Source organism: Dendroctonus ponderosae, unplaced genomic scaffold, assembly GCF_020466585.1.
Source record: "Dendroctonus ponderosae isolate FM_Combo_2020 unplaced genomic scaffold, Dpon_F_20191213v2 Dpon_F_20191213_5, whole genome shotgun sequence".
In the NCBI taxonomy this organism is placed as follows: Eukaryota; Metazoa; Arthropoda; class Insecta; order Coleoptera; family Curculionidae; genus Dendroctonus; species Dendroctonus ponderosae.
This window is the reverse complement of record NW_026018715.1, coordinates 8,783,413-8,809,998: the sequence shown is the minus strand read 5'-3', so window position 1 is coordinate 8,809,998 and position 26,586 is coordinate 8,783,413. Positions and strand designations below refer to the sequence as shown.

The 26,586-nt window shown below is 34.9% G+C and overlaps 4 protein-coding genes across 6 annotated transcripts in view; 1 reads left to right on the top strand and 3 right to left on the bottom strand.

Moving 5' to 3' along the window:
* LOC109533609 (octopamine receptor Oamb) overlaps positions 1–5,718 on the top strand; it is a 75,640-nt gene extending 69,922 nt beyond the window's left edge. For both annotated transcript variants that reach the window (XM_019898966.2, XM_019898965.2), the window contains exons 7-8: positions 943–1,251; positions 2,842–5,718. In XM_019898966.2, the coding sequence (XP_019754525.1) occupies positions 943–1,251; positions 2,842–2,940 (408 nt within the window). In that variant the 3' untranslated portion in view covers positions 2,941–5,718. The remainder of the gene's footprint in view (positions 1–942; positions 1,252–2,841) is intronic.
* A 1,078-nt stretch (positions 5,719–6,796) lies between these two features.
* On the bottom strand, positions 6,797–13,733 carry LOC109533611 (facilitated trehalose transporter Tret1). Of its 2 annotated transcripts, none has more exons than XM_019898967.2 (6): positions 13,533–13,733; positions 12,245–12,488; positions 12,011–12,186; positions 10,919–11,074; positions 9,840–10,096; positions 6,797–7,413 (listed from the first exon to the last, which is right to left on the bottom strand). In XM_019898967.2, the coding sequence occupies exons 1-6, from the start codon at positions 13,636–13,638 to the stop codon at positions 6,886–6,888; spliced, it is 1,467 nt and encodes a 488-aa protein (XP_019754526.2). In that variant the 5' UTR covers positions 13,639–13,733; the 3' UTR covers positions 6,797–6,885. The 2 variants fall into 2 exon arrangements, with proteins under 2 accessions (XP_019754526.2, XP_019754527.2); XM_019898968.2 differs by lacking the exon at positions 6,797–7,413 and adding an exon at positions 7,475–8,276.
* A 1,667-nt stretch (positions 13,734–15,400) lies between these two features.
* Positions 15,401–18,048, bottom strand: LOC109533612. Its single transcript, XM_019898970.2, has 6 exons — positions 17,940–18,048; positions 16,606–16,816; positions 16,303–16,547; positions 16,099–16,248; positions 15,819–16,042; positions 15,401–15,763 (listed from the first exon to the last, which is right to left on the bottom strand). Exons 1-6 carry the CDS (start codon positions 17,949–17,951, stop codon positions 15,475–15,477), a joined length of 1,131 nt encoding a protein of 376 aa, XP_019754529.1. The 5' UTR covers positions 17,952–18,048; the 3' UTR covers positions 15,401–15,474.
* Positions 18,049–21,227: 3,179 nt separating this feature from the next.
* Positions 21,228–25,965, bottom strand: LOC109533629 (cuticle protein 18.7). The gene is made up of 5 exons (XM_019899002.2): positions 25,866–25,965; positions 22,607–22,829; positions 22,386–22,546; positions 22,089–22,329; positions 21,228–21,730 (listed from the first exon to the last, which is right to left on the bottom strand). The coding sequence occupies exons 1-5, from the start codon at positions 25,875–25,877 to the stop codon at positions 21,534–21,536; spliced, it is 834 nt and encodes a 277-aa protein (XP_019754561.1). The 5' UTR covers positions 25,878–25,965; the 3' UTR covers positions 21,228–21,533.
* Between the last annotated feature and the right edge of the window lie 621 nt (positions 25,966–26,586).

Below are 26,586 nucleotides of genomic sequence, written 5' to 3'. Positions count from 1 at the left end.
AATTAATTTGTATATCTACTTGAGTATTCCTGTACAATTCCTACTTTAAAAATCCGGCTGATAAACCGTCTCAATTGAGTCAATACAAATTATTCACTTTACCTTCTACAAAAGAGTCTTCGAGTATTTTATTAAGGGATTCGGACGGGATTGTTTTACTTTATTTGCGTCGACCGGCATATTCAGACGGCGCTAAATTAAATTATGTATATTTGACGTTTTCGAAGGCCATAAGTTCAGATTTGGTAAACATTTCATTGGCAAAAGGAAATTGAATGGTTCAACTGGTCAATTCTATTATCATTTCTTAAGCATTGTAAGATCTGCAGGGCTAAAGTTTAGTGAAATCGTAATTGGTATGAAGCGGTAACAGCTGGCAGAATCAAAAAAGTGAATTTGGAAATTAGAGGCGCAGTTTTTTTTTGGCAATGTGGAAGATTCAATCTTGATAAGAACTGAAGTCATTTGGAGCTCTCAAATTTTCAGGACTTTTCAAAATATAGCAATTATATAAAATAAGTTTCGCAGTTTCTTTAAAAAAGTTCCCTGCCTTTTGATCATTCCCTCCTAGCCAATTAATTCGGAAGTAGGTGTGGTTCCAAATTTACTGTTAGAAGGGATAATTGTTTATTGGCCCGCAAAATGCCCCGATCTAACACCCATTGTTGCGATATGAACTAGATTTAACCAAGCCCAACACTTTACGTCACAACAGAAATAGGAGATTTTAACGGCGTTCTCAGACTAAACTGATTTAAATCTTAAAACCTTTTAACAGAGTTTTAAATTTTGAAGGACGTTGACTTTTAATCGGATGTTTGCAGAATCAATCCGACTAAAACAAGTCTATTTTCGGAGTTGCTCCATTAAGCCGAAACGTCCACTTGTTCCACGATTTTATTCATCTAGCTGAGCTTCAACGAGACCGTTTCCATTTTCCAGGTGAAACGTTTCCGTATGGAAACGAAAGCTGCCAAAACTCTGGGCATAATAGTCGGAGGATTTATTTGCTGCTGGCTGCCCTTCTTCACCATGTACTTGGTGAGAGCCTTCTGTAAAAATTGCATCAATCCCTTGATGTTTTCGATCCTCTTCTGGTTGGGATATTGCAACAGTGCCATTAATCCTCTTATCTACGCTCTATTCTCGAAGGACTTTCGGTTCGCCTTCAAGAGGATTATATGCAGGTGCTTCTGCACCGACAAAGGATCTCATAATTCTAGACGCGGATCCGATGGATCTCAATTACAGGTAATTATTTTGCTTAAAAAAGTAATTATTCCCACTTATCAAACTCTAAGTTTATGAATATTGGTGTTGAATTATTGAATTGAATTAGTCTGGGTAGTTTTAATTGAATCATTTTAATTGTTCTTTTTCGAACTTTTCCTTTTTATTATTATTTTTATTGTTATAGTAAAAAGTTTTACTATATTTCCTTTATAATAAATGCTAACTCGAATTTTAAAATATGTATAATTTGTCGATTACAAATGTTTGCTTGTTGTTTAGTTCTCTTAATATGTTTCGCTTTTTATCAATAATTTTCGGATACTTATATTTGATTTAATTAGAATATCTTTTTAATTTTTCAAATGCTTCCTAAATCATGCGTAAACTATTGCATCGTCTTTGCTGTATGATTGTTGTCACTGACTAAAGTCCAAAGAACTATAAGAAACAACATTTTTATCATTTCAGCTTCATCCCCATGTTTTGTTTTCGCGTGTTTAAATGTAATTCTTATTTTACGTATTTGGAAAAATTTTTGAAGAATGCAAGAAAAAAATTAAATTTTGATTTTGTCTAAATTGCTGTTAAGTTCTAAACCATTTATCAATAAAGCATGATTCTTAGTATTTTATTAGTAACTCTACCTTTGCAAACCAATGATTATTTCCTTTCTGTTTAAACCCATTACAATTAATTGTAGCTCAATTTTTTAACAATTTTGATCATTATTAGTTAATTTTACTTACAATTTGAACTTAGATTTGTATGTATTGATTTGCCGCTTTTAAGAGTTTTAATTTTTTAAAGGTAACTAAATTTATTTTAATTAGAATATCTATTTGGTAAATGTTTTGATCCTTTCCCTACTAACCTAGCGACAAAGACAATTTATTGTGATAAATTAAATTTCACAACGAAAAGCACAAAAGCGATTCTTTATAAGAAATCCGATACGGGATGCTTTGAGTGATTTAAATTTTCCTCGGATTTCCAAATATGTAAGTGAGCAGATTATTGAACATCAATGATTGGATAATACAGCTTCAATAAGCTTCATAGCCGAACATCTTTAGGTATTTTGAAATACTATAAAAATATCACAATATGTGCAGAAATATTTAAATATATGGGTTTTTTTTCAAAATAATTTTAGTAATTAGATTATGTCTAATTGCCGGATAAAGAGGGCAATCTTATTGGATTATTGTCGATGGTTTAACTTAAAGCGACGTAAATTCGAGTTTTATTTCTTCCTCCTCATTTATCCAAAGTTGATTTTGGGAACTGTTTACACGATTAAAGATATACAGACCTCATATTCTTCAGTTAACGGCACCAGAGAATATTTGCACTTTTATATGATAAAACGCTTAGCTGTCCAGGCTCACTCCTTCTGTATGTACTTGAGCTTAAAATTAATGTTGCAGAAAAACCGTGTGTTTCTTTACGTTCTCGAAACATTCAAATACAATGAAAATTGACTGCTTCTGAAAACCGCAATATATCCACTTGTTCGATTGGTATTTACATCAGACATAAACTACAACACCGATGTTGACTTGCTGATTTTCCTCCATTTGATTATTTCATTACTTCTTCTTGTTCCAGGGTCGTCAGAACAGATCTCCAAGTTACAATGTTCAAGTTCAAACCAATTCGCTTGGAGAAGAAAGCGATGCCGTTCGAGATCAGTCTGATTCCAGGTGACGCATCTTTGATATGGATACAGGAAATGTGTTTCGATTGGCCATGAGTATGGTGATGGGGTGACAAATAGATAGCCTTGGAGGTAACATTGTAGGAGACAGCGCTGAGTTATAGTAAAGGATGAAAGTCGCTTTGTGTTGCTAAAAATCAGCGTTATTTGTTATATTTGCTTGAAACGCAAAGGAAATTCAAACGTTAATGTGCAGTCAGACTTAGAGCATCTTGGTGTAAAGTGATTGGAATCCTTCCACTATTCTTGTCTCTTTAGCGATAGGAGTTTTACAAGTAAATTACTTAACGTTCATCATCTACTGAAATTGCCCCAATGAGAAACCTCAGTATTCAATTACTGCCTAAGTGGAAGCGAAGGTAAGTTAACGGAACAATTAGTAAATACTCCGACTAATTCAAGGGAAACTATGCCATGCAATTACCCTATTGAACCAATTGAATCATTTAGACTAAAATACTATTTTTAACTGCAAAACGCAAAGTGGTTCAGGAATGAAAAATGAATACTTCATAATGTCTTAAGTAAAATAATTATTTTTCTTTTTTATAAACATATGAAGAGACTTATCATGCCATGAGTGAGCGCGGCTGGCATTGGCAATCACTTTACACTTTGACTTAGTTTATAGCATTTTCCGGGGGTTTCCGAAGTGTGGATTCCATTTTCGCAAACTGAGTGGAAATCAGTTAGCTGAAACGTCCAACTTCCTGGGAGCTCCTCAATTAGATCATAAGGTCAGAGGGATAGAATACGTTTAGGTCAATCAAACAAAATATGGTGCATGATAGTCATTCTCAAGATTTTTGTTTGAAATAATCTGTTCTACGACCCGAATTAAAAGATGCATTTGCCAAGCCAAACCGCAACGGCTTAAAGTTCCATTTGATCTTTATTCGAGATCACAAAGAGCAACTGAATGGGCTTTCTCTAAGTATTCTCGATCTTTTCCTATCAAACGCCCGGCTCCGACTATTGTGAACTGAAGAATAACAGATCCGAGTTGTGGAATGTTTGAATTGCTTTCAGAGCCAAGTTAAATAAAGTTTGAATTTAATTGGAAATCTCGAAAATTTTGTCAGGGGTTCTTATTGGGAAATTTACTCTGGAATGTGTTTGGTTTAAAGGTTCGCTCATATGAGCGAAGAAAACTTGTTTTTGTCAACCAAAAACCATCTAAAAGAAATTAAATTTACAGAGTCATTTACAACAATTCTAAGGCCTACGCAACAATGGCAACAACAGCTACATAGCATTATCTCTGGCACATAAATTTCAAATATTTAAAATAGCTTAAGGGGGTTAATATGAGCAAAAGCCAGGGTCACAAAGTGCCCGCAGGATAATGTAAGTTTGCGCAATTCGACCCTCTTGAAACCGCATTAGAAGTAGGAAATCACACTATAGAAATGAAAATGTGAATTAACCATATTCCCGAAGGGGAGGAGTTATATAAATGGGGCCATTAGCAACAATGGTAATGGCAAAAACAATAAAACACGTTTGCTTGCTGATGTAGAAATGTCTGGCACATTTACAGTGGTTTCCACGTCCCTAACCGACATATTTTCCCGAGCAAACCTTAAGCTCATAATTCATAATTCTTCATGTTCAAGAGTAGATTTCCACGGATCATCTCACATAAAAGCTTTATTTTTAGATACACTTCCTTTTATTTGCCAGTATTTGTTACCCATATAAAAGATTCTCGGTTTGTGCGATGCACAATTTGCCAAGGAATTCGATTTATGGTAACAAGAAGAAACATTTCTTTTGCCGCATACATGAGATATGAAATATTTATTTTAATAGGGTATCTCCGATGTTGATTTATTCAAATTTATCTGTTTTTAAGTGGCAACTGCCCGACATTATACACCATATTTTCGGTTCCCTAAAGCTTTTGTTTGAAGTATTATTGCATTACTCATTTCGGAGAGGGAAAGATTAAACGACTTAACTATATTTGTAGATAGAATAAACGTGTAAATTTCATGTATACTTTAGGATTTAAGACTCAGATATTATCCAAACTATGATGTCATCTAAAACAACGCACAGTCAATAGCTGTAATTTAATTGTTATTCTAGCAGGGTCTACAAATAGTTACAATGTATTTACTCTGGCATTGGAAATTTTATAAAATCAACTGTTGACTGTATAAAGTGAGAGTTTTATATTAGTTTTTGCCTAATGCGAACAATTTTCGTACTACAGAGCTGTGCCCTAAGCGTTAAAGTTAAGGAACACATGAATATAAAATGTTAACACTGAACAAGATTAGCATTCACATTTGTTCTCTATTGTTATTGTTTTTAAGGTATTAACTAGGTAAAAAATCCGGCTGTGTCGTAGCCAAATATAAAACTAATCTTGTAAATACAACGCTAAAACTGTACATATTATATTATTAGCACACAAATATTATAAAAACTAGCATACTTTTATTTATCGTTGAACCAAATGAAGCATGACTGTTTTTATTGTTTAAAAGTTTTTTTGTATGATAGTTTATCTAGCCAAGCAACACAACTTTGTAATCTATTTACTTTAAATATCATGCATTAAACAATTACCTGCAAAACTCAACTTTTGCCACACGTTTTCATTAACGACTGAACTAATTACACAACAATCTCTCTTTTTTAATTTAAATTTACATTGATTCATTTTTTAGTATTAATTCTATATGAATGTTCTCAATGGAAACTGTAACAATGTACTCGTATTTCATAGGATAAATGTTCAAGTAAACATGCAGCATAAATTGGTGGTTTTTTTTCTTTTTGCGCTTTTGATTGAAGAACATTTTGACTTCAAATGGCCATAATACAGTGTTAAAATGATATGCAAATCAACTGAAACAAGTGTTGCTTATCACTTTTAATAAAACAAAATTGGCCTTTTATTAGCACAGCCCTAAATTGCATTAATTATCTTGCTCGCTACTTGCACTGTTATTAAATTTCCATACAATACTCCTTTGTTCCATGGAGCTGGCCAATTTTCCAGGACTTTGATGGTTAATTAGGATTGATTAGGGACGAGTCACCATTTTTTTCGGCCCAACAGAATTTAGAAGTATTGCACAATCCTATCTTAGGACAAAGATTTTTTCGATTTCTTAAGACATAAAGCTTGAATCCTTCATAAAATAAATTGCTGTTTCGTACTACACAGATAATGAGGCAACATGAAATTAACCAACCAACGCTTGCTTGCGAACAGTGTTTTCGATAGACTCTTAGGAAGAATTCGGCAACAGGTGTTGAGAATGAAAACAACTTTATCTAACTGTTGCTGCAGTGTTTGACACTCTGCAGCAAATCGGAAAGTGAAACTAAAGCCTGTCGACATGGAAATTGATTTCAGCAAGTTAAATGGGTTTTTAATGAGCGTCCTAAAAGAAGCTATGCTCAAATGCCTCGTCTTGCAAGTGAATTTTAAAGAAAGTTTGCAAATGGTTTTCCTTACTGCAGAAGGTAAGTAAACTGATCATTTTGAAATACCTGGAACAGCGTTTGTTCACATTGTGTTTCTAGCAGTTGATGAACTATATTTATGATTTTTTTATTTGCTCCCTAACAGCTTCATTTACACGAACTAAGCAAACATCGCCGCTACAAACTCGCTCTCCACTATGACTGATCAATTATGACTTTAATTAAATGAGTGCTGAAGCTGTATTTATCAGCAACCAGGTTGGTACATTTACGTTCACCTTATTTTTATCTGCAAGCGGATTTGTTGGGAAATCAGCCAAAGGGAGGAACATGTAATTAGCGACAAACAATGGGCTGTAATTGCATCAGGGGCTGCATTTTTATCAGCAAAAAGCTTTTGAATGGATGTTGACGTTTTTCCCGATTTTTATTTGAACCTTATTCAGTTACAACCACAGCCTGATAATAAATTTGTTTTAGAACATTGTTGGCTAGTTCTCGATATCTGGGCATATAATTATCAAAGTTTCACTATATAGGGCTGATTGGTAGTTCCCAGCTAGAATATGTGCTACTTCCTTTTGGCTTCGGCCTTTAGTTTCCTCCACTAGGCTCAGAACGAAGATCGTACTTAAGCCACAGATTACGCTGAAGCCTAAAAACGTTGGGCCGATCCCGACGAAGTTGACCAGATTAGCAAACTGGTTGGTGATGAGAAAGGCCAGCAGCCAGTTAATAGAAGCTGCAAGCGAACTGAGAAAGGTTCTCGACTTTGGCGATAATATTTCTCCCATGATCATCCATGGAATCGGCCCAAACCCGATGGAAAACGAAGCCATAAATCCAGTAACACTTACTAAAGGCACAAATGAGAGCGCCCTTAGATTCATAAAGTTGCTGAAATAAAAGTAGAGTCCAAGAGCGGCCAAACATATGGACATGGCTAAGCTAGAGACAGTTAGCAGAATTTTTCGCCCTGCTCTGTCTATGAGAACTGTCGTTATCAGGCTTGCAATCACCTGGAAATGAAAATGAACTCTATAAAGTCTGGTGTCTTGGGGCTGAAAAACTGAGCTTATCTTAAGTTTTTTTTCTTAAATATTTTATTCAACAAAAATTGGTTACTAATATGTACAACATAATACTACGTATTATTTACAACACTTGTCACCGAGAGCTTAAGCAGTACCTTAACGCTATTTATTACTACACGTCTCGGAGCTATTTAGTTAATCAATCTTTTAAGTTTTGCATCAGAAAAGTTCTCTTTGGGCTTTCACAGGTTGCTTCATTGCTTTGGAGCTAGTATTTCTACTAAGTCCCTATTTTGGTAATCAGGGTTTTGCTTCATACAATCAACTTAAACCAAAGTAGTCATTTTATTGCACTTTTCACCAGCAGGAGACGGCGCTTTGCGCCCCACTAAAATATTTGCTACTTCTTCTGTGCTAAGTCCTTTGGTTTCTGGTACTAATATTACGATGAAGCCAGTGCCCAAACCGCATAATACACTAAAGCCCATGAACGTTGGGCCAATTCCAATAGCACTGATCATGTTGGCAAATTGGTTTGTGATTAGAAACGCCAAAAACCAGTTCAGAGATGCTGAAATCGAACTGGCCACACCTCTGGTCTTTGGAGAAAAGATCTCGCTCACTATCATCCAAGGAATCGGTCCCAAGCCGATGGAGAAAAATACTATGAAAAGAGCCACACTCATCAGAGGTATGAAAGAATAGGCTGCCAGATCCATAAACTCGCTAAGGTAAAAGTAGAGTCCAAGACCTGCTAGAGATATGCACATGACTAAGTCGGAGAGAACCAGCAGGATCTTCCGCCCGGCTCTATCGATGAGTAGCGTGGATCCCAGAGTAGCAAAAACCTGAAACCAACAATCTCTCGATAAAATACGGAAATGTTATCCCACATGCCTGGACTAGTTTGCTTGTTAACAGATCTGCACATTTTCTGTCACATGACGGGTTAACCCAAAGTGGTTTTGCGGAATCTCTAACGGATAAATTAAGCCACAAATCTCCAGAGAATTCAGCTGTACAATGACACGTATTTCCGCGTAATATTGTCAGTTCAGGCATTAGTCAAGGGATTTCGATTCCAGTTCTAATTTAAAAAATATCGGCAAAATGATTGAATTTAGCCTCTCAGGGCAACGGATAATTTGATGTTGGATTGTATTTTTGAATTAAGCGCTATACTTGCATTTTTGATTTTGCTACTAAAAACTTTAATGGTTTTCTATCATGGGCTTTATTGGCTTAATGTACTAACATTAACATATGCAATATATAAACCTAAAATATTCTGATTTCCTTTAAAACGCCTGTCGAATATTGTCCTCGCTTTCTTAAATTTTAATTTGGTTAAAGAGTTTTAAATTATTGTAGATTTAGTTCATCGTATAAAACTGCCAGAGAGTAATACGTACATTTCTCGTATAAATTTACACTGATCCTCGTCTTTTCTCAACACTTGAAACGGCGGAGTTAAATCATTGCAAGATTTAATAAAGTTCTTATAATATTAATTCGGTCGTCCAGTAGAAGGTATATTACAGAATAACCAACTCATATTACAACCACTAAATATTATTTGTAAAATTATCTTGTGAGTATAATTATTATTTTATTTTATTACGAAGAGGTACAAAAGTTTGGAAGGCTAATAGAAGAAAGACTGAGAAAGCAGTTTAACCCCAATCGAAAGTTTCCCTTCCAAACACGAAAAAACGTCACAAATTAAGTTCTTTTTGGTTAAATAGACTTATCTGCAAATCATATTTTATGTTCCAGTTGAAAATATCACATTAGCCAAATGGATTAAAATAAGACGCAATATTTTTAATCGAAGCACATACATGAATATGAGCAATCAAGAATAAGTACAGTTAGTTAAAAAAAATGCGAAAAGTGGCAACAATAGTTTAAAAAAAAACTATTCTTTTCGCTTTAGTTTAGTAATAGTTTCTAGTTTTAAAAAAAGTAGTAATTGCTACTTCACATTTACCATGTTCAGCTCATATAAAAGAGCAAGGATTTTTGGAGTCCGTGCTTTCTATCGATATTTTGGCATAGTTACAAAAGATGAGCAAACCAAGCTAATTCGCAGCGAATACCGCTCAAAAGATACCGTCCCTCACACTTAAATTATGCTAACGCCAGCTTTTAATCTGTTTTGCTATTGCACTATTAATAGTAAATAATCGTTTGCGACCTATAAAAAAACCATTTTCGGGCCTTGTTTCGCAAACTGACTGTTTCAGGCCTTTATTTCCAAGCTGATTAAATTCACGGCCGAATTTGGGCACTGTTCTCCTATGAATTATTTATGAATTGAACATATTTGGCTCAAACTATTCCATATGCGATCTGACTAAAGCTCTTTTCTCCCGATTTGATATTCCGCTACGTTTTGTGGTTTTACTTACTTGGACTGCTCCAACCAGTATGCTGCATTGGCCAGGTGAAAGAGAACCTCCACTTTGCTGGAATATTTTGTTGGTATAAAAAAGCACCGCGTTGACTCCGCTTAGCTGCTGAAAGGCCATCAATCCAAAGGAGATTATCAGCCCTTTGTAAGTAGCTTTGCATTTGAAGATCTCGAAAAGCTTAGTCTTGTTTCTCTTAGATTCTTCTATATCTTCAGTTATCTTCACTAATTCGTCATCAATTTCATAGTCTTTCCCTAAAAAATGATAATTTATTTAATCGCTTTGCTCCATCAAACTAGTGAGGTAGGTGGTATATTCTGAATTCGAAATTTCCGCAAGGCTTTGATAATATATCCGCAGCAACGAGATTTTCGCTCTTTTATAAAAGCTTCATTGTGTGCACGGTGCTTAAAAGCTCTTGTAATGATTAATACCGGAAAATAAAAGGAGGCAATATTTCAAGCCTACACTGGCAGGGTGAAACAAAATTTCACAAACCTTTGGGACTAATTGGAAACTTCTTTTCTGGCGCTGCTAGAGAATTTTATTACTAATTAATGGAAAAGCGTAGGAATAATTGCCCATTACAAGTATGAAAAATAAATTGTCTCATTTGAAGCTAAATATAATAAGGCATCAGTTTTAAAACCTTCCATCAAACAGCGGTTTCCAAAAAATGCTGAAGGCAAATAAAAAATATCCGAGCTGAGATCGATTTTCACTCCAAAGTCGACAATTGTAAGAGCAATAAACCAGCCCGAGGAGATTTAAGAGGAGTAATCAATCTGTAAAATTATTTGGGTTAAAATGATTTTCCCATCCTTTTTATAGTTCATTGTGTATGTGATCCCTAATCGTATAATTTTCTCTATGATTTATGACTTAAAATGAAGGTAATATTTCAGTGTTTTGCGGCGAAAAAATGCCTGGAATACGAATAATCCGGCAGGAGCAGGTGATAGCAAATGGAAAGCAGTGATCGATTGTATTTCATTATTCAATGAGCTAATTGTCTATTCCAGGCACTCAAGAAAAATCATTATCAGAATGAAACGCTTTGAAATTTCTGATCTTACCTCTGAACCATAACAGGCTCCTCTGGGCATCTTGCAGTTTGGCTTTTTCGCACAGATAAACTGGGGACTCGGGGATAAAAGCGAAACTTAGCAGGAAGACAACTGGAAGAACCGCCGATATCAGAGACAGTGTTCTAATATCGCTAATTATGTCACCTGAAACCATTAAAAATTTACTGTATATTAGTGATTTTTTCACAGTTTATATTTAACTTATTCATGCTGAAGAATACGTAAAAAGCTGTGAGTTTTCCGACAATGCCTTTTCTATTTAAAGACAGTTATTAAATTTTCTCTAAAAGGTGTATTGTTGGTTTTTTCGTTGTCTCGAACGTGCTGGATAAAGACGTGATATGGAACGTTGAGCTTTTATAAATGCTGGGGGCAATGTAATGCAATAAAATCGGCGACGTGATTGTTAGCGAAGAAATTAAACCACGAGTTTCGCATGCCCATTAAATTCCCATGAAACGCTATTTTCTAGTCTTTGCTTTTAATGATATTTGGAGCGAAATCAGTGAGAAATTTCTAATTGCACCAGTGGATACAAGCAAAATTGAGAAAAAAAGTCACATATGCAACGCACACATGTAGGCTTTTGCTTCCTGAATAAACACCAATTTTCGTTTAGATTTCCTCCTATAGAATAGGAAAATATGCGCCCGCTCCTACATAACTTTCGGATTTATCACAAATCCATCCAAAACGAATACAAAAGGAAAAGTGTGAAAGAGCTAGGTTTTCTATTTGCGTGTAATGCATACTGATTCAGCTGTCGAATCCGCGCATTTCTTTGAACAGATGAGCGACAGCTAAATTACCGTGAAGAATATTAATTCTAAAATAATCAAGAAGTTTTTATGCAAAAGGGTGCTTTAATTCATTGATGTTTTTGGATGCTTTAAGTAATCAGCAAAATAAAACTTAAGCCATAATTAAATTTAGTTGCAGAAAAGTTTCAAACAATTTATACTGATCAGACAGTCTGAATGTCTGCAGTAGCTTCATTAACAAGTTCCATTTGAAACGTGCCCGCCATCTCACAGCCATAACTTACAGTCCTTTAGACTCAGTCAATAAAGTTGTTTTTACCCAATAAATATTCGAAGAGAATTCCAATGGTAATTTGCACTTGGAAGAAGGTGCCCAACGTTCCCCGGATCGAAACATGGGCAAGTTCGGTAACATACATGGGGGCGGCGACACTGATACCTCCTGAGGAAATTCCTGCCAGAAATCGGGCAATATACAAAACCCAAATGTATTTACTGAAAGCACAAACGAAACATTATAATGTTGAATAACAAATTTATTTTATGTACTGACCAAAAAAATGCTATTAAAATCCAAGATGAGAGTAGCGGTATAATCAGTATCTGTAAGGCTCGCTTTCGTCCAGTTAGTTGGGCCATTGGGCCTGCAGGAATGGCGCCTACAAAGGCCCCTAAAGTAACTAAAGAACCAACCCAGGCGCCTTGAGCGGTGGTAATTGCAAACTCTTTCTCAAGTATTGGAATGGCTGATGATGACCAAGAAAATACCATTCCCAGGCATACTGCGGATAGTGTACCTAAAAAGGCCACAAAGTTTTTCTAAGCTTGAAGAAACAAAATCGACGATAATTAAAAAGAAACATCAAAGTACAAGTAAAAAGTTGATAAAAATGTTGCCATAATAATCCCTCAACGGCTTCACATTTTAGATTTTGATGTTGTTTAATTTTTTTGTGTTAATCTATTCTGAATAATCATAATGTGTGACTTAGGATTATATAAAATATATATTTAAAGGTCGGCCGTAATGTACGTCGCATTTATTAACTTATTATTGTCACAGTAATGCTCAGCCTATTAATCAATTCGTATCTTACGTTTAAAAATACAATTTATTCTAAATAACAAAGTCTTTAAGATAAATGTTTCCTTTGCCGAGTTAATATAAACAAATTAACTTGTGGATATAAGTGTTTTTAAACTTTACAAACCAAATATCCAAGATGAACGTTTTCATCAAAATAAAATTTGTTATTAGTAAAAGCGGCTCAAAACTGTCTAGCTACTCAAGCAAAGATAATTTTCCTTAGCTTTCCTTATCTTTTTTTATCGGAAACTGTCTTTATTGTAGATTCATTCGGATAATAATAAAACGAATCTAATTCAAGCTTAGAGGTATCTTTATTGCTTATCTTATTTCTTTCATTGCAGGAAGAAATAAGTTGTAGTTGAACTATCAGTGCATTTGCATTATTTTTGCACTATCTGCAGTTTCACTCAAAGGTCACACATTATATACGCATGATATTAAGCATAAAATATAAAAAAAATTGTATCGACATTCATAATTACATTAATACAAAAAGTACATCATTACTATGCATTATCTGCAGATATATTCGTTGCAACATGTATGTCACGCCATTTGTGCTATAGTTTAGCTGCACATCACAATATGCTTATGAATAGAAGAAAAATTATTTATTACTAAATTTTTGTAATTATGGTCTTGTTTTTGTTGTTTCTTATTGATTTGTTTTAGAGAACGGTTACGGATTTTCCTTTACATCGATGTGTGTTTGTGGGTATAAATTTTAAACTTGCTAGTTGAGTTTACTTACTGACAAAAGCTGCGATAAACTGAGGTGCTTTTCTAGGTGGAGTCAATCCAGATTCGTGCATGAGGGCAATTCGCGAGTGTTCACTCAAAAGCACTGGTCGCGTCATGTTTGGTTTTTTTGATCACTCACTCACGGAAAATGCCCACTTGCCACACTAAAATTCCGCGATCATCTGCATTACATTGAACCATCTTGAGTCTTTTATATGATTTCTTAGGCTAAAGGTTAAATGAGATAAACGATTTAAAATCTGTTCGAGTCGAGCCCCCTTTTCTTCCATTAAAAACGTATAATTTACGGTTTTGGCCGGTACAAGAAAAGGACTTTGGATTGTTTTCATTTTGTAGGAACTTTTATTGGAACATGGAATTGTTGGGTTTGTGACGTTGTATGAGGACAACGCAGATGTTTCAATTTCAAATATTTTTAAAAATTTATTGTAATTGTGCCCGACAGATTTTTATGAAGAGCAAGCAGACGTAAAAGCATCTTGTATGATAGAAACATTGAAATTCCCGGTTAGATCATGGTTATATTCAATTTTCTAATCAATCATTTTCAGATCAAAGATTAATAGGTCTTGTATATCATAATCATTGATAACCATATTTATTCACTTAAGGCAAACTTGGACCTTCATTTTCCCATAGAACAGATCAACATTATCAACACTTAAATAATATATAAACTTTCTGAGAACTTCCGATATTTCCATATTATCTAGTTCTGTAATTGCAATGATCAATAATGTTGTTTTATAAAAAGTGTATTTTTGTAATAATTATTTTGTTCGGTTTTTCAATAAGTTGCATTTGGTGGTGTGGAATTAAGTTTCTCCTCCCCATTTGGCGCCTAATAAAAATACTCTCAATATCTCTAGAGCAGCGATTAAAACGTTTAGCAAAGATTGAGAAGATTTACTCAAGAAAGTGCAAACCCGAACTACCTAAAATTAACCAATCAAGCGCAATAGTTGAAGAATATCAAGGAAAAAAAGGCGTTGAAAATTCGCTTCAATATAATTCAATAATAAATCGCTAACAAAGAAGCAAAAGAAAAAATCTCAAAAATTTCAATTCAAATGACCGCAACACCACAGTTCAACACTTGATTGAACTGAACTTCTATTTAAGCAGAAACTTTAATAAGTCATAAAAAATGGAAAAATGCATTTGTTTAATTTAGAATTTTGCTTAATTCGGGATTTTTAACTGCTTTTAAAATTTGTCAGTAATTAAATCGAGATTTTACTAGTAGATAACTTCTAAAGTTTTTCAATAGCTAACTCTGCTTTTCAAATGCTTCTCAAATTTTTCAGTAATTAATTCGGTGGTTTTAACTCCATCTAAAAATTTTCAACTGTTAATTCGAAATTTTTTATTATTTCTAAACTTTTCTATAGCTAAATTGGGACTTTTAGTAACTTTTTACAGACTCAAATTTTACAGTAGCTAATTCTGGATTCTGTTAACAAAAAATTTAATTCTGTAAAAAAAGCACATTCAACATCAAACATTTTTGATAGCTGATTCGGGATTTTTAACTATTTTTAATTTTTTTCAATTCAATCAGCCCATTTAAGCATTAACATAAACCACCGATAATCATTTTAACTGCTTCCGAAATTTTTCCAGTGGTCAATTCGGGACTTTTAAGTGCTTCTAAAATTTTTCACTAGCTAAATTAGGATTTTTAACTGCTTCTAAAGTTTTCCAGTAACTTAATCTAGATTTAAATTTCTAAAATTTTTTAATTGCTAATTCGGGATTTTCAACTGCAACTAAAATTTTTCAGTAGCTAATTCGGGTTTCTAGTGACTTCTAAAATTAATAAATTATTTTATAATCGTAACTCTAAAACACACAATGTAAATTTAATTGAAATTTTAATACAGAACCCAAGAAGAAGTATTGAAGCACATAAGACAAACACGAAACTAAATCTAGTATTGCACATTCGTTGTGTACAAAGCAGGCACGACGATTTTCTTTTCTGCAACGGGAATTGCTGGCGCAGGAGCTGCAATTGCTGCATTATGGGATAATGCTGCACCTGCAGCCAAATGGTTTTTATCGACTGGAATGTTGGTAGCTGCCACTCTAAACCCTCCCTTGTCGGCAATATAGTTGACTGTTTGCACTATTCCAAAGGCATCGATGTAGGAATATCCTCCCTGGACCACACCATCTGCAGATTGGGTTTCAGATTTTGCACTATGCGGTCCGATGTATCTGGAAATATTAATATAATTTAGACACTTGGAAATTTTGCAGAAAATTGACTCACCCATAGGAATATGGAGAATATCCATTTTGCGCTGGGGCATAGGAAAGTTGTGCTGATGGTGCTACTGGTAAAGAATCGGAGCTTCCAGCATTAGTCTGGATGGGCACCACGTGCCCACTTAAGTTATCAGGAATGGGGCTAATGGAAATATCTGCTCTCAACTGGGCATGAAGTGATAATTCCTTTTCAACAGCTGCCAAATGTTCAGCTCTTGCTCTCACCACCTAGTTGCACACAAATATGACTTAATTGAAACCCACAGAGGAAAAGTGATGATTACCTCTGGCAAGTCTTGCACAGGCTGTGGAGCTTGCGGCAACCCATATCCTAGATGTGCAGCTTGCGCTGTTCGGTAGGCTTCATTAAGAGCTGCTAAATGTTCGGCACGAGCTTTGACCACTTCAGGCAGATCAGTTACCGGCTGAGGAAGCTAATGAAAATATTACATTTTGATAATATGTACATATGTAATTAAGACGCCCACCTGTTGGTTTTCTGGCACTTGAGGCACTTGACCGTGAGGAACTGCAACCGGATTGAAATATGGCACTGAAACAGCTGCAGCTGCAGCATTAGCTCGCTCAGCTTTGATGGCTTCAAATTCGGCCAAATGGCTGGCTCTGGCATGAGCTACATCAGCAGCTTCTACTGGTAGGTTTGAAGCAGCCACTCTGAATCCATGAATTGGATCGGCAATGTATTGAACTGTTTGCAAACGACCATCAGCATCTACCCAAAAAGAAAGTTAGTGAAACTGCTGATCCCTTCGTGGCCACCAGGAGTTTACCAATATAAGAATATCCTCCTCTAGTAACTCCATCAGCAGATTTTGTTTCGCTTTTGGTAATTGCCGGCGTGGCATATCCATAAACGTATTGGCCGCCTTGATCTTGGGAATGATACAGAGATTCTATTGGGTGGAAATATTCCGGAGATAGGCGAACATTTGGCCCACTTGGAGCTGCCGTAATCTCGTAGAGCAAGGCGACGAAAATTGTCTAAAAAATTCAAGTTAGCATTGACTTATTCTAGAAAAAGCTAGTTGAGCCGTGACATTGCTAGAACAATTAAGGTCAACTAACTTTCCACTGATTAAAACGGGCTGTAAACGACAAATAAAAAATGCAATCTTCTATGTTGACTTAACGCAGCTATTTGGGCAATTAGTTTTAATCATGCTAACGACTTGTGCGGCGATAAATCCGTGTAGTCGCAAAATGGAAGATAAGTGTAGTCAAAATAAATGTGCCTTTATCGCAGTTGTCTTAAAATGAGAAGTCAAAAAATTAATTTTTCAAATCTTGGAAAGTTGATGATAAAAATGTTTCACGTGATTACACTAATGGTGTTTTCTTACGATTATTTTGCGTTTAAGCTGAAGATTTGCTATCTGTAACGACATTTTGTGTGGTGAGTGTTTCCTTCAGTAATAAACACACTTCTTGTTCAGAATTTTGGTCAAAGCACCCACTAAGAAGTTTTGTTTAATACAAGTAAGGCTTATGATAAATTCTCTTCAACCTGTCTAACGACCAAGGCCAATCTGGGCACATTACAATTGTTTCAATATTGTCAATGCATATCGATTACCGCATACATTCGCATTGAAGTGAAAAAGTCCCCCATTATATGCAAATTCAACTTGCACCTGTTTCGCTTTATCATGAATTTAAATATTGAACATACTTAAAGTTTAGTCTAGTCGAACTGTTTAAACTGAAACCTGATTTTTATAAATAAATCTAAAGCCAGTTGAAATTCAAAAAAACTATTCAAATTGATAGGAACCCCCCAATATGCAACTTTGGTTTTTGGATTCGGCCATTTCCCAGAAATTTGGATTTTCAGAATCAAGAATAAATTTATTCAAATGCCACCATATTGCAGATAAAATGGAAAACGCTGGTTGAAATAATTTTTGAATTTCAATTAATTTGCGGTAATCAGCGACTTATTAATGCGCAACTGTCTTAAACGACACAATCTAAAGCACCAGATAGGCAAACAGCTGGTATCAACCGGCAAATCCTAAATCTTTCGAGAAGCATAAGGTTCCAATCATTCGCAGCTTTCTAATCTAATAAACAATTGTGTTCTTGCAAGCACGATAAATAATCTTACCAAATACCGCATATTTTCTCTCAATATTCACGTACTGAAGTACAACCACTACTTAATAGAAGCATGACCTTAACACCTTTTATATGGTGCCCCGCCCATGGAGAAAGATTTTCATAAGCTTCCACGTATAGAATGTGAGCCTAAACATTTTTGAATTTCATAAAAATTAACAGACAGCAAAAAACTAATCAATTCAAGGTTCGACATTATCATGAGTTACGTGTTTATGATGTTATGCAAAGGATTTCAGGCAGAAGACGAAGACACTTCCTGCTGGCCTGGGTGCGGTTCAAGATTACAGGGAATTCGTGTTCGTCCTCGGTGCGAACGCTGAAGAACAACAAAAGAAAAAAAGTTGTTTTACTGCGCTGTTTTTCGTGCTTGTACAAGAGCAGGACTTGCACTTGGTATTTTATACAGCATTAGTGCCCCCCTCTTATCAACAGGTGAAGCCAAGTGCACGAATCTAATGCAAATCGAGCTAAGTATTTGATTCTAATTGTCACGAATTTCAATGGTTTTCGTATAAAAAGGTCGAAAGAGCACAGCCTTGGCTAAACGGTCTGTATATCTTAAGTTGCAAATTATATTCAATTTTTTATTTTGTATCCGAAAAGCTGATGGTTTCTGTTTTTGTAATTGCTTTCTCTGCATGCTGGGTATTCTTAGAATATAATCTATAGTTAAATTTGCTTTTATTTCTCGGTAATGAATGCCCCATATATGATTTTTCTGATGATCTATGATGCTAAATTAATTTCGTCACTAGCTCCAATATAACCATGACATAATTCAATTAATTGTAAGTAAGGGATTGTATTTCATTTCGATTATTTCGTTGCATTAAAAAAGCTCATTAATGGACGAAAAATTTCGATTACAGTAACCATTGCAAATATTTATACTTGGGTGCCAATTGAACATTGAAAGCCCTATCAGTTGAAATGGGAAATCCTCAGCTTCGGAGTGTCAGCTTCAGAGTATGTAGACAGTAATGAGATTCTTGAAGAAACTTTATGAAAACTTGTTCTTGGTTCTCGGGAAGTCTATTGATTGATAGTCTCGGGAAGGTATTATTGTCCTTAATTTTCTCATTTTTGTCTTAAATGCACAAAACGCCGTTTGTGTAAATTAATCACAATGAAAAGATTAAAGCTCAAAATTTCTTGCCGTTCACAGAGATCGTGAACAGGCAAAGCAAAATCATCTCTGAAGATGATAGCGAAGCATTAGGACCAGTCTGTATAAATTAGGTATACTAAATAATTCTGATAAAAATATAAATTGGTGTAAAGTACCAAGAAAAAGTTAATCATTAAAATATTTTAAGGGCGTATTCCTGAGCTGATTTTATGAGAATAAGTCAATAAAAATATGGGGTCAAAAATTATTCGTTTCCGGTCTACAGGATGTTAAAGTTTTTCCGGGAGAATTTCCCAGTAAAAGCTGAATCTTGTCTTTTGACAGCGGGTGCTCAGTTCTAACCATTCCTACAGTGTAGGTTTTGCATTTATTTCGTTATTCTCACCATTTAATGGCAGATATGTTTTTATCCACTTGTCTTCGAAATTTTATCAATCTAAGAGTATAACAACAATCGCAATTCGTTACTAAACGGAGGCATGCTTCGAAAATTGTAAGAGAGTTGTTAATTGTTAACTCTCATTAAAAGTTAAATTCTACGTTTAATAAATGCTCAAAATATTTTTTTGCAGGACCATCTGGTCTGTATTTAAAAAATACTGTTACTCGTTAGGTACATTTCCGCCACTGACTGATTACCTAAGTTCAAATTTTGGCTTTTAATTGCCCGTAATAAGAGCAAATCATCAAATAAGGCTAGAATATTGGGATGAATTCCATAATTAAACCAAAAACTATAATTTTTAATTTGGAGATTAAGAAATAAAAGCCATATTTCGACGAAATACTTCTGACCGCATATTTAAATTGAATTTGTCTCATGAAATCAATTCAGGAATACGCCTTTAATGGGAAACATCGAACGATTGTGGACTTTTGGCAAATGCGGTGGGTTGTGATAGAAAATGAGGATGGAGCGCCAGCTTGCAGAAAGCTGGTAAGAATGATCTAATCTATAAATCGTTAGCATGAACAGAGTTTAGTTTTCCGACAAGCACCTGAAGTTTAATGAATTCTTCATATTTCTCTCTATTGCTTTGCTGATTTCAAATAATATTGAACAGATTTCCTGTTGTAGTAAACAAATTTTCTTCTTGATATCCAGGTGGCACTACGCAGCTTTCGGTAAGTTTAGCATTACTTTACCCCGGGTTATTTCGTAGTTAATCTTTATTTAATATTTTGGGCGACTTAGTATTTTTATATTATGCTCATCTGACGCTTTTTGCTAGAGAACCGTTTTAGCCCGTTTTAGATATGGAATGCCCGTATTCAATACAAGAAGCATTAGCTCATTTCAGCATTTCATGCAATTTGAATCAACTTTTGAAGGCTTGAATTAATTTTTAAACCTGAAACCATCTACAACTTTTCTATTTCCTTTCAACCACTCAAAAACAAAATGTTTAAAATTTCTGAAACCGAAAAGATGCTATACAGAACTTTAGACAACTTGACTTAATTTTTCAATTTTCCAAAATTGCAGCTGTTTTACATGATCACATAATGCGAGTTTCAAATTTGCAACTTTGTATCTTTCTCCAATTGCTCAGAAGTTTTGTATTTGTTCTGAAAGTTTGACCTGTTGGAATTACAATTGTTGACTTAGTCGGCATATTTAATAATCAACGCGTGTTGATTCGCTCTGCTTCAATAAACTGCTAATCTTAGTTTTAACTAGCGGTTGTTATCATTTCAATTAGGATAATATAATTAATTCAGTTTAATCTTATCAACAATGAAAAATGACCTTAACTAGAGGAAAACTATTCGCTGATGGTTTAAAAATTTTCGTACTCATTCAGTCAGATGAATTTATTAGTTCTAATTAGCAGCAGAGTAGTACAAAAATTATTTTTTTTGCAAATTTGCTTAGTTAAACTGTAGTGTAATTGGAGAGTGCTCCCACTACACTTAAATTATTAACTAAGCCCCTGCTAAATAGAGCAAACTGTTTAGCATAAATGTGTCTTTTTCAGCTCTGGTGTTAAAAACGCCACATGTTTAGCATGTTTATTGGAATATTTATCATACACGGTATGAATATTTCTGCATTAATTTATGAGCTCTTAATACCCAATGGAGCAGAAATTCCACCTTATAAAAAAAAAACTTGACAATTGAATGTTGAATAAAACACATTCATTTCTGATGTACATTTATTGCACGATATCCATTGAGCTACTTAGTTTTAATTACAACTAATTACAAAAATATACAAAGGTAACACAAATAATGAGAACCACGTCTAGTCTGGTGACTAAACTATTTCGGTGGCCTCATTTTCCACGCGAAGCTTCAAAAATATCTAAAACATATTTCTACTAAATTGCAGCGTAAATTTAGCCCATTGAAAGCATATTTACACAACAGCAATTTTGCTTTACAATAGTAAATACAATTTAATTATCATTCCAAAAAACTTTTTACGAATCAAATCCATTAAGCACTCTAATAGTAATGTCCTGGAAGACCAAGGTGGGCTCCTGATCTTACCGCAGCATGAGCAGCAAGGTGGAAAGCTGTCGCTGCTTGTACTTCAGGAGTCTCCACTGGTTGTCCATTAGGTCCAATAGTGGCTTGTGGTCCGAAGTAGCGACGGTTGGGCTCAGCAAAAGCAGCGGGATTGAAAGCACCAGAATAGGAGCCTGGAAAATAATCTATATGTAGTCAAAAGGACTCCCAAGTATTAGCAGGACGCAGCAAAATTAGCAAGAAAAAACTCGAATTTTTGGGCTCCAAGCGCTATTATTGAGGTCAAAGTAATTATTGCAGATATTCTGTAATTCGCTTCTGATTTACAATTATAAACAAACATTCTGGCCCAGATATCGCCAACTACTTACTAATGTTAATTTGCAATTAAGCCAATCACAACCTTTATCACGTTGGCAGCACAGTTCGCGACCTTCCATTAATCATCCATTCTAATTAATCGCTATTTTATTACTGCGTCCCAAAGGTATGAGAGTATTAAAGTAAAGCATCTGATTTTTCCGACATTACCGTCATTATATCCGGAATATCCACCCCTGGAACTAGCGGCAGTTAGAGCGGCCAAATGATTAGCTTTAGCTGCTTGAACTTCCGGAGTTTCCACTGGAACTCCATTGGGTCCAATCACTGGAATATGAAAACCTCCGTAAATGGCACGACGTTTTCGAGAATGGCCGTAAAGTGAGGCTTGACCAGCTCGAGCAGCAGCTTCAGCATGGGCTTGGAAATGGGCAGCTTTGGCCAGTTGCACCTGGGCAAACAATTAATCAATTTCTTGGGTTTTTTCGGCTAACTTCCTCTCTGTACCTCTGGAGTTTCCATAGGATTTAGGCCGCCGAGGGATATCAGGGGAGATGAAATCAGAGGAACTTGCACCCCATTTCTTTGAGCAGCAATGGCAAAGTTTTGGAAGTGTTGCAATTTGGCGTTAGCCACTTCAGGAGTGTCCTGAGGCAGAGCGTTCTGACCTGAAAGTTCGGGAGTTTTGAAAAAACTGTACTCTCCACCATCCTGAGGAAGGAATTTACCCAGATTTGGTACGGAGAAGGCGGTAAACGGCACTGAGGGGGCATAGTAAGCTCCGGCTGAGGATAGTCCTCCATGGGCAGAAACCAAAGCTGCCAAGTGTTGGGCACGTGCAGCTTGAACTTCCTGCGGTTCTATGGGAACCCCATTTGGCCCGATGACTGGAATGTGTTGTGGTCCTAAATACACAGCTGATGCCACAGCTAAGGCACTGGACAAAAACACCTAAATCAGAAAGCTGGAGTTAGCAAGCTTCAGTTGGCACTTATTTCTGAATTTTCTAGAGGAAGTTCAACATTTTTTACATTGTGATCGACTGGAAACATTAATTTCAACCTTCCCCACGAATCAAAGATCCAACTACAAGGCTGAAACTAGCTGTGCTAAGATACGCTTATAATCTATTAACACCTGATTAGGCAAATTAATACAGCCCACGATAATTACAACTTTTTGCGGGCTCTTAATACCTGCCGACAAGTGAAGCGTTAAATCATAAATATGACTGCAGCTGCAGTTTATCATACATACAGAGTAACATTGATTTTAAGAGATTGCGGGGCAGCAGTGTTTTAAAGCAGGTTGATGATCATTTTGAGAACGGCACTCTGCACATTGTATGAAGAGTACAGACAATCGCCAACGTGCGGCTAAGCACAAGGCACAAGAAGAAGAAGAAGAAGAAGATAATCATTTGAAGAGTATTGCAAAACTTGTAGCAATTAAGTTCCTGTATGGAAAAACTAAAAATATATAAATTGTTAGGCAGGAAGACCGATTGGGTCTATAGCCTTTTTCTATATATATAGTATATAAATTGTTATGGAAAATGTGAAAGTTTGTCGATAAATTGTATCCAAAAACCTGAAATGTATTACAATGCAACACATGCATGAAGTTTATTTTCCTTGAAGATAATCGAAATACGTTCAATCCACAGAATCTTCTTCGTTTGCAAACAAATGAATTTCTGGGAAGAAGCGAAAGTCATACTGAAGCCAGAACTAATAGCACAGATTAAAAATGTGTTGAATTGAATAGAAGCAATAAAACAAATATTTTAACGAATCTTTAGAATCTTCTATTTATTTGATCAGCTTTTTTCTCCTTTTTTCTCCAGAGAGCTTTTTGTTAACATCAAGCTGCAATATAAGGTTCCACGTCCTTGCAAACAACAACAATTGATGTTGTGAAGTAAGATGATAAACTGAAACTGAGCTGTTTCCTGTGATAAATTGTGCACTTCTGTAATAAATCTCAGGCAACCAACAGAGGCAATGGATGCAACTATCCGTTCCATTGCTTTCGAAAGTCAAGAACTAAATTAAAAAAAATGAACTATTCTCAACTCATTATAGAAGTTACATTTCTAGTACCCATATTTATGAGCCCATAATTGCGTATTTACCTCGAACGAAATCAATCAATGAATGGAAACATGTATTGAGAGATACAGGTTTTGATGAATGTGTGAATGTAGATACCCGTTTCATCATTAAATTTATTTGGATGTTCGGAGTTGGATAGAAACCATAATTAAAAACCACTGAAAAATAGCAAAAATATTCTCTATTTTCTCAGCGTCTTACCCAGAGATCTATCTGTGATTAAAGCGTGATAAAATTCTTGCAAACAAATGTTGTCAAGTGAGATTATAAAGAGGAGCAGAGCTGTTTTCGGTAATAAACTGTGCAGCTCAGTCAGTTAAAAAACTAAATTTTTCAAATTTAGCTTTTCTCAACTGATTATATCAGTTACATTTCTAGTACCCGTGTTTTTTAGGGCAATAATCGCGTATTTGCAGCAAAATAAATCAATCAATTGCTGCAAAATAAGTCAATGGAAACATGTATCGAGAGACATATTTCAATGCGTGAATATAGACACCCTTTTAACATTAATTTTTCTTTAAGCCTTTTGATTGACTTACTGAATTAATTGCATATAACTTACTAATTAATTGGTCTGTATTAATTTAAATTATGATTTATTGCATTGAAACTGTTTGGTTTTGAAGAAAATTATTAGGGTTTACTACATGTTGCCACATTATATTTGCATTTAAAACTACGTATAGTGAGAGGAATAAATTAAACACCAAAAGTTTGTGAATTCAAATTTTTGCGTAGGAGTTAACCAGTACGGCTTATGGACACGAGGATTATTATAAATAATAAACGACATTTATGAATGCAGTATTGCAAAAATGCAGTAAATTGCGGTTGAAGAAATAATTTTTCGTATGGCTTTTGATTTTTATTTTTTGTATTCGCTTCTATGATACCGACTCCTTTAAACTGGCATAAAACCCCTAAAAATCTCGTTCTAGTTTGGAAATTCTGCGCATAAACCGCCAAGATAAGCTTTTATTATTTTTCAAGAAATCCACTAATTTTTAGGCTGACTAAATGTTCTACTTGCTAATTTCTGCTGCTCACACCTTATGAAGTAATTCATGGCTGAGTGTTTCGATTATAGTTTCCTCGGCATTAGAATACCTAATAGTAAATCAACCGTTAAATGATAAACAATGTTCGCGTAATAGTTCATGAATGCAACATTGAAGATCAATTGGAGATTTGCTCGGAAAACCGTTGTTATTGGACATTTGCAACCGTTGAGAGAGTCCGTCAATGAATGTAATTTTCTATGTAAAATATTGCGCGTTTAAGAATGTTTTCACACATTTTCTTAAAAATGTTGCTTGTAAAATAAATTATCTGAAATTTATGCAGTACCAAAATGAAAAAATATATATTGTCGTTAATGATCTGTTAACTGCAGTCCTTAATTAACAGTTTCGGTTCGGACGAATTGATCTAAAGAAGCAATCATTTGTGGAAAATAGTGTGGACACTGATAAATAGTTTCAGTATGAAAGAAACAGCTGAAGAAATGAAAGAAATATTACCTTTCAGAGAACTGATTTAATCTAGAACCCAGTTTCAGACAAAAAAATATTACTCCCAATTTTAAAAGTAGTTTTTTCGAAGTGACAGGGCTAATTTGTGCTTAAACCCCCAAAACGTTCAATATATCATTTTGCTTGGGACACTTAGTTATAACTGAAAATATTCCAACGATAGTTTTTCACTGTTTCTTCTCAAAATTTTTGTTTCAACTAACAATAATCTGGCTATTCTGTTCGCAAATTTAGAGGAAAATCAGCCACTAAAGCCACTCAACAAATTGTTTCACTATTCACAATAAAGCACAATAATCTACTCTAGACACCCCACATTAATTGCACTATTTACTTACCAAAAATTTCATGATTGCACTAGATAAACTCTACCTCCTATTCACTATAGGACTGTTGAGTTGGTACTGTTGGCTGATAATGCAGCCACGCCTGGTATATATAAAGCCCCCCAATCTGTAGCACCATCTGAAGAGCAAGGTCCCTTTCACTAGGATATCGGATAACAATGAAAAATGGAAATTTGGAAAAATTGTCCTTTAGCATTCACGTGGGATTCTATTTTGATTGAGGGTCTTGATTATATTTATTATTTTGAACCAGATGCCCAATTTGTTCAGATTAATGCTGCTAGAAAGCTTTACGATTATTGATGCAGACGAGTTTAAGCTTTAGAAGGCTCAGATAACGCTCACTTCCCAAATCCACAATTTCCATAAAATTGGCAAAAAATTCATGTAAATTTGTCGATTTTCATTGCCGGAAATAGTTTGTTTAAGAAATTGATGCCTCTAAAATACTCTAAATTAAAAATTTCCACTATATCAGATGTCATTTTGTCCCAGAATTTGTCAGTCTTTATTAAAAAATTGGCAATTTTTGCGCAAAATAAGTAAAAGTTAGTACCTACATAAAACTACTGATCAAGGAAAACTGTTTAGACAACCTGATTAATAAATTTCAGAACAACAGTAACCGGTAGCCAAGTTGTAAACCGTTCAAACTTTTTAATGTTTCCAGTAAATTTATTAGCCATTTGTTTACCTGTTTATAGAAATTATT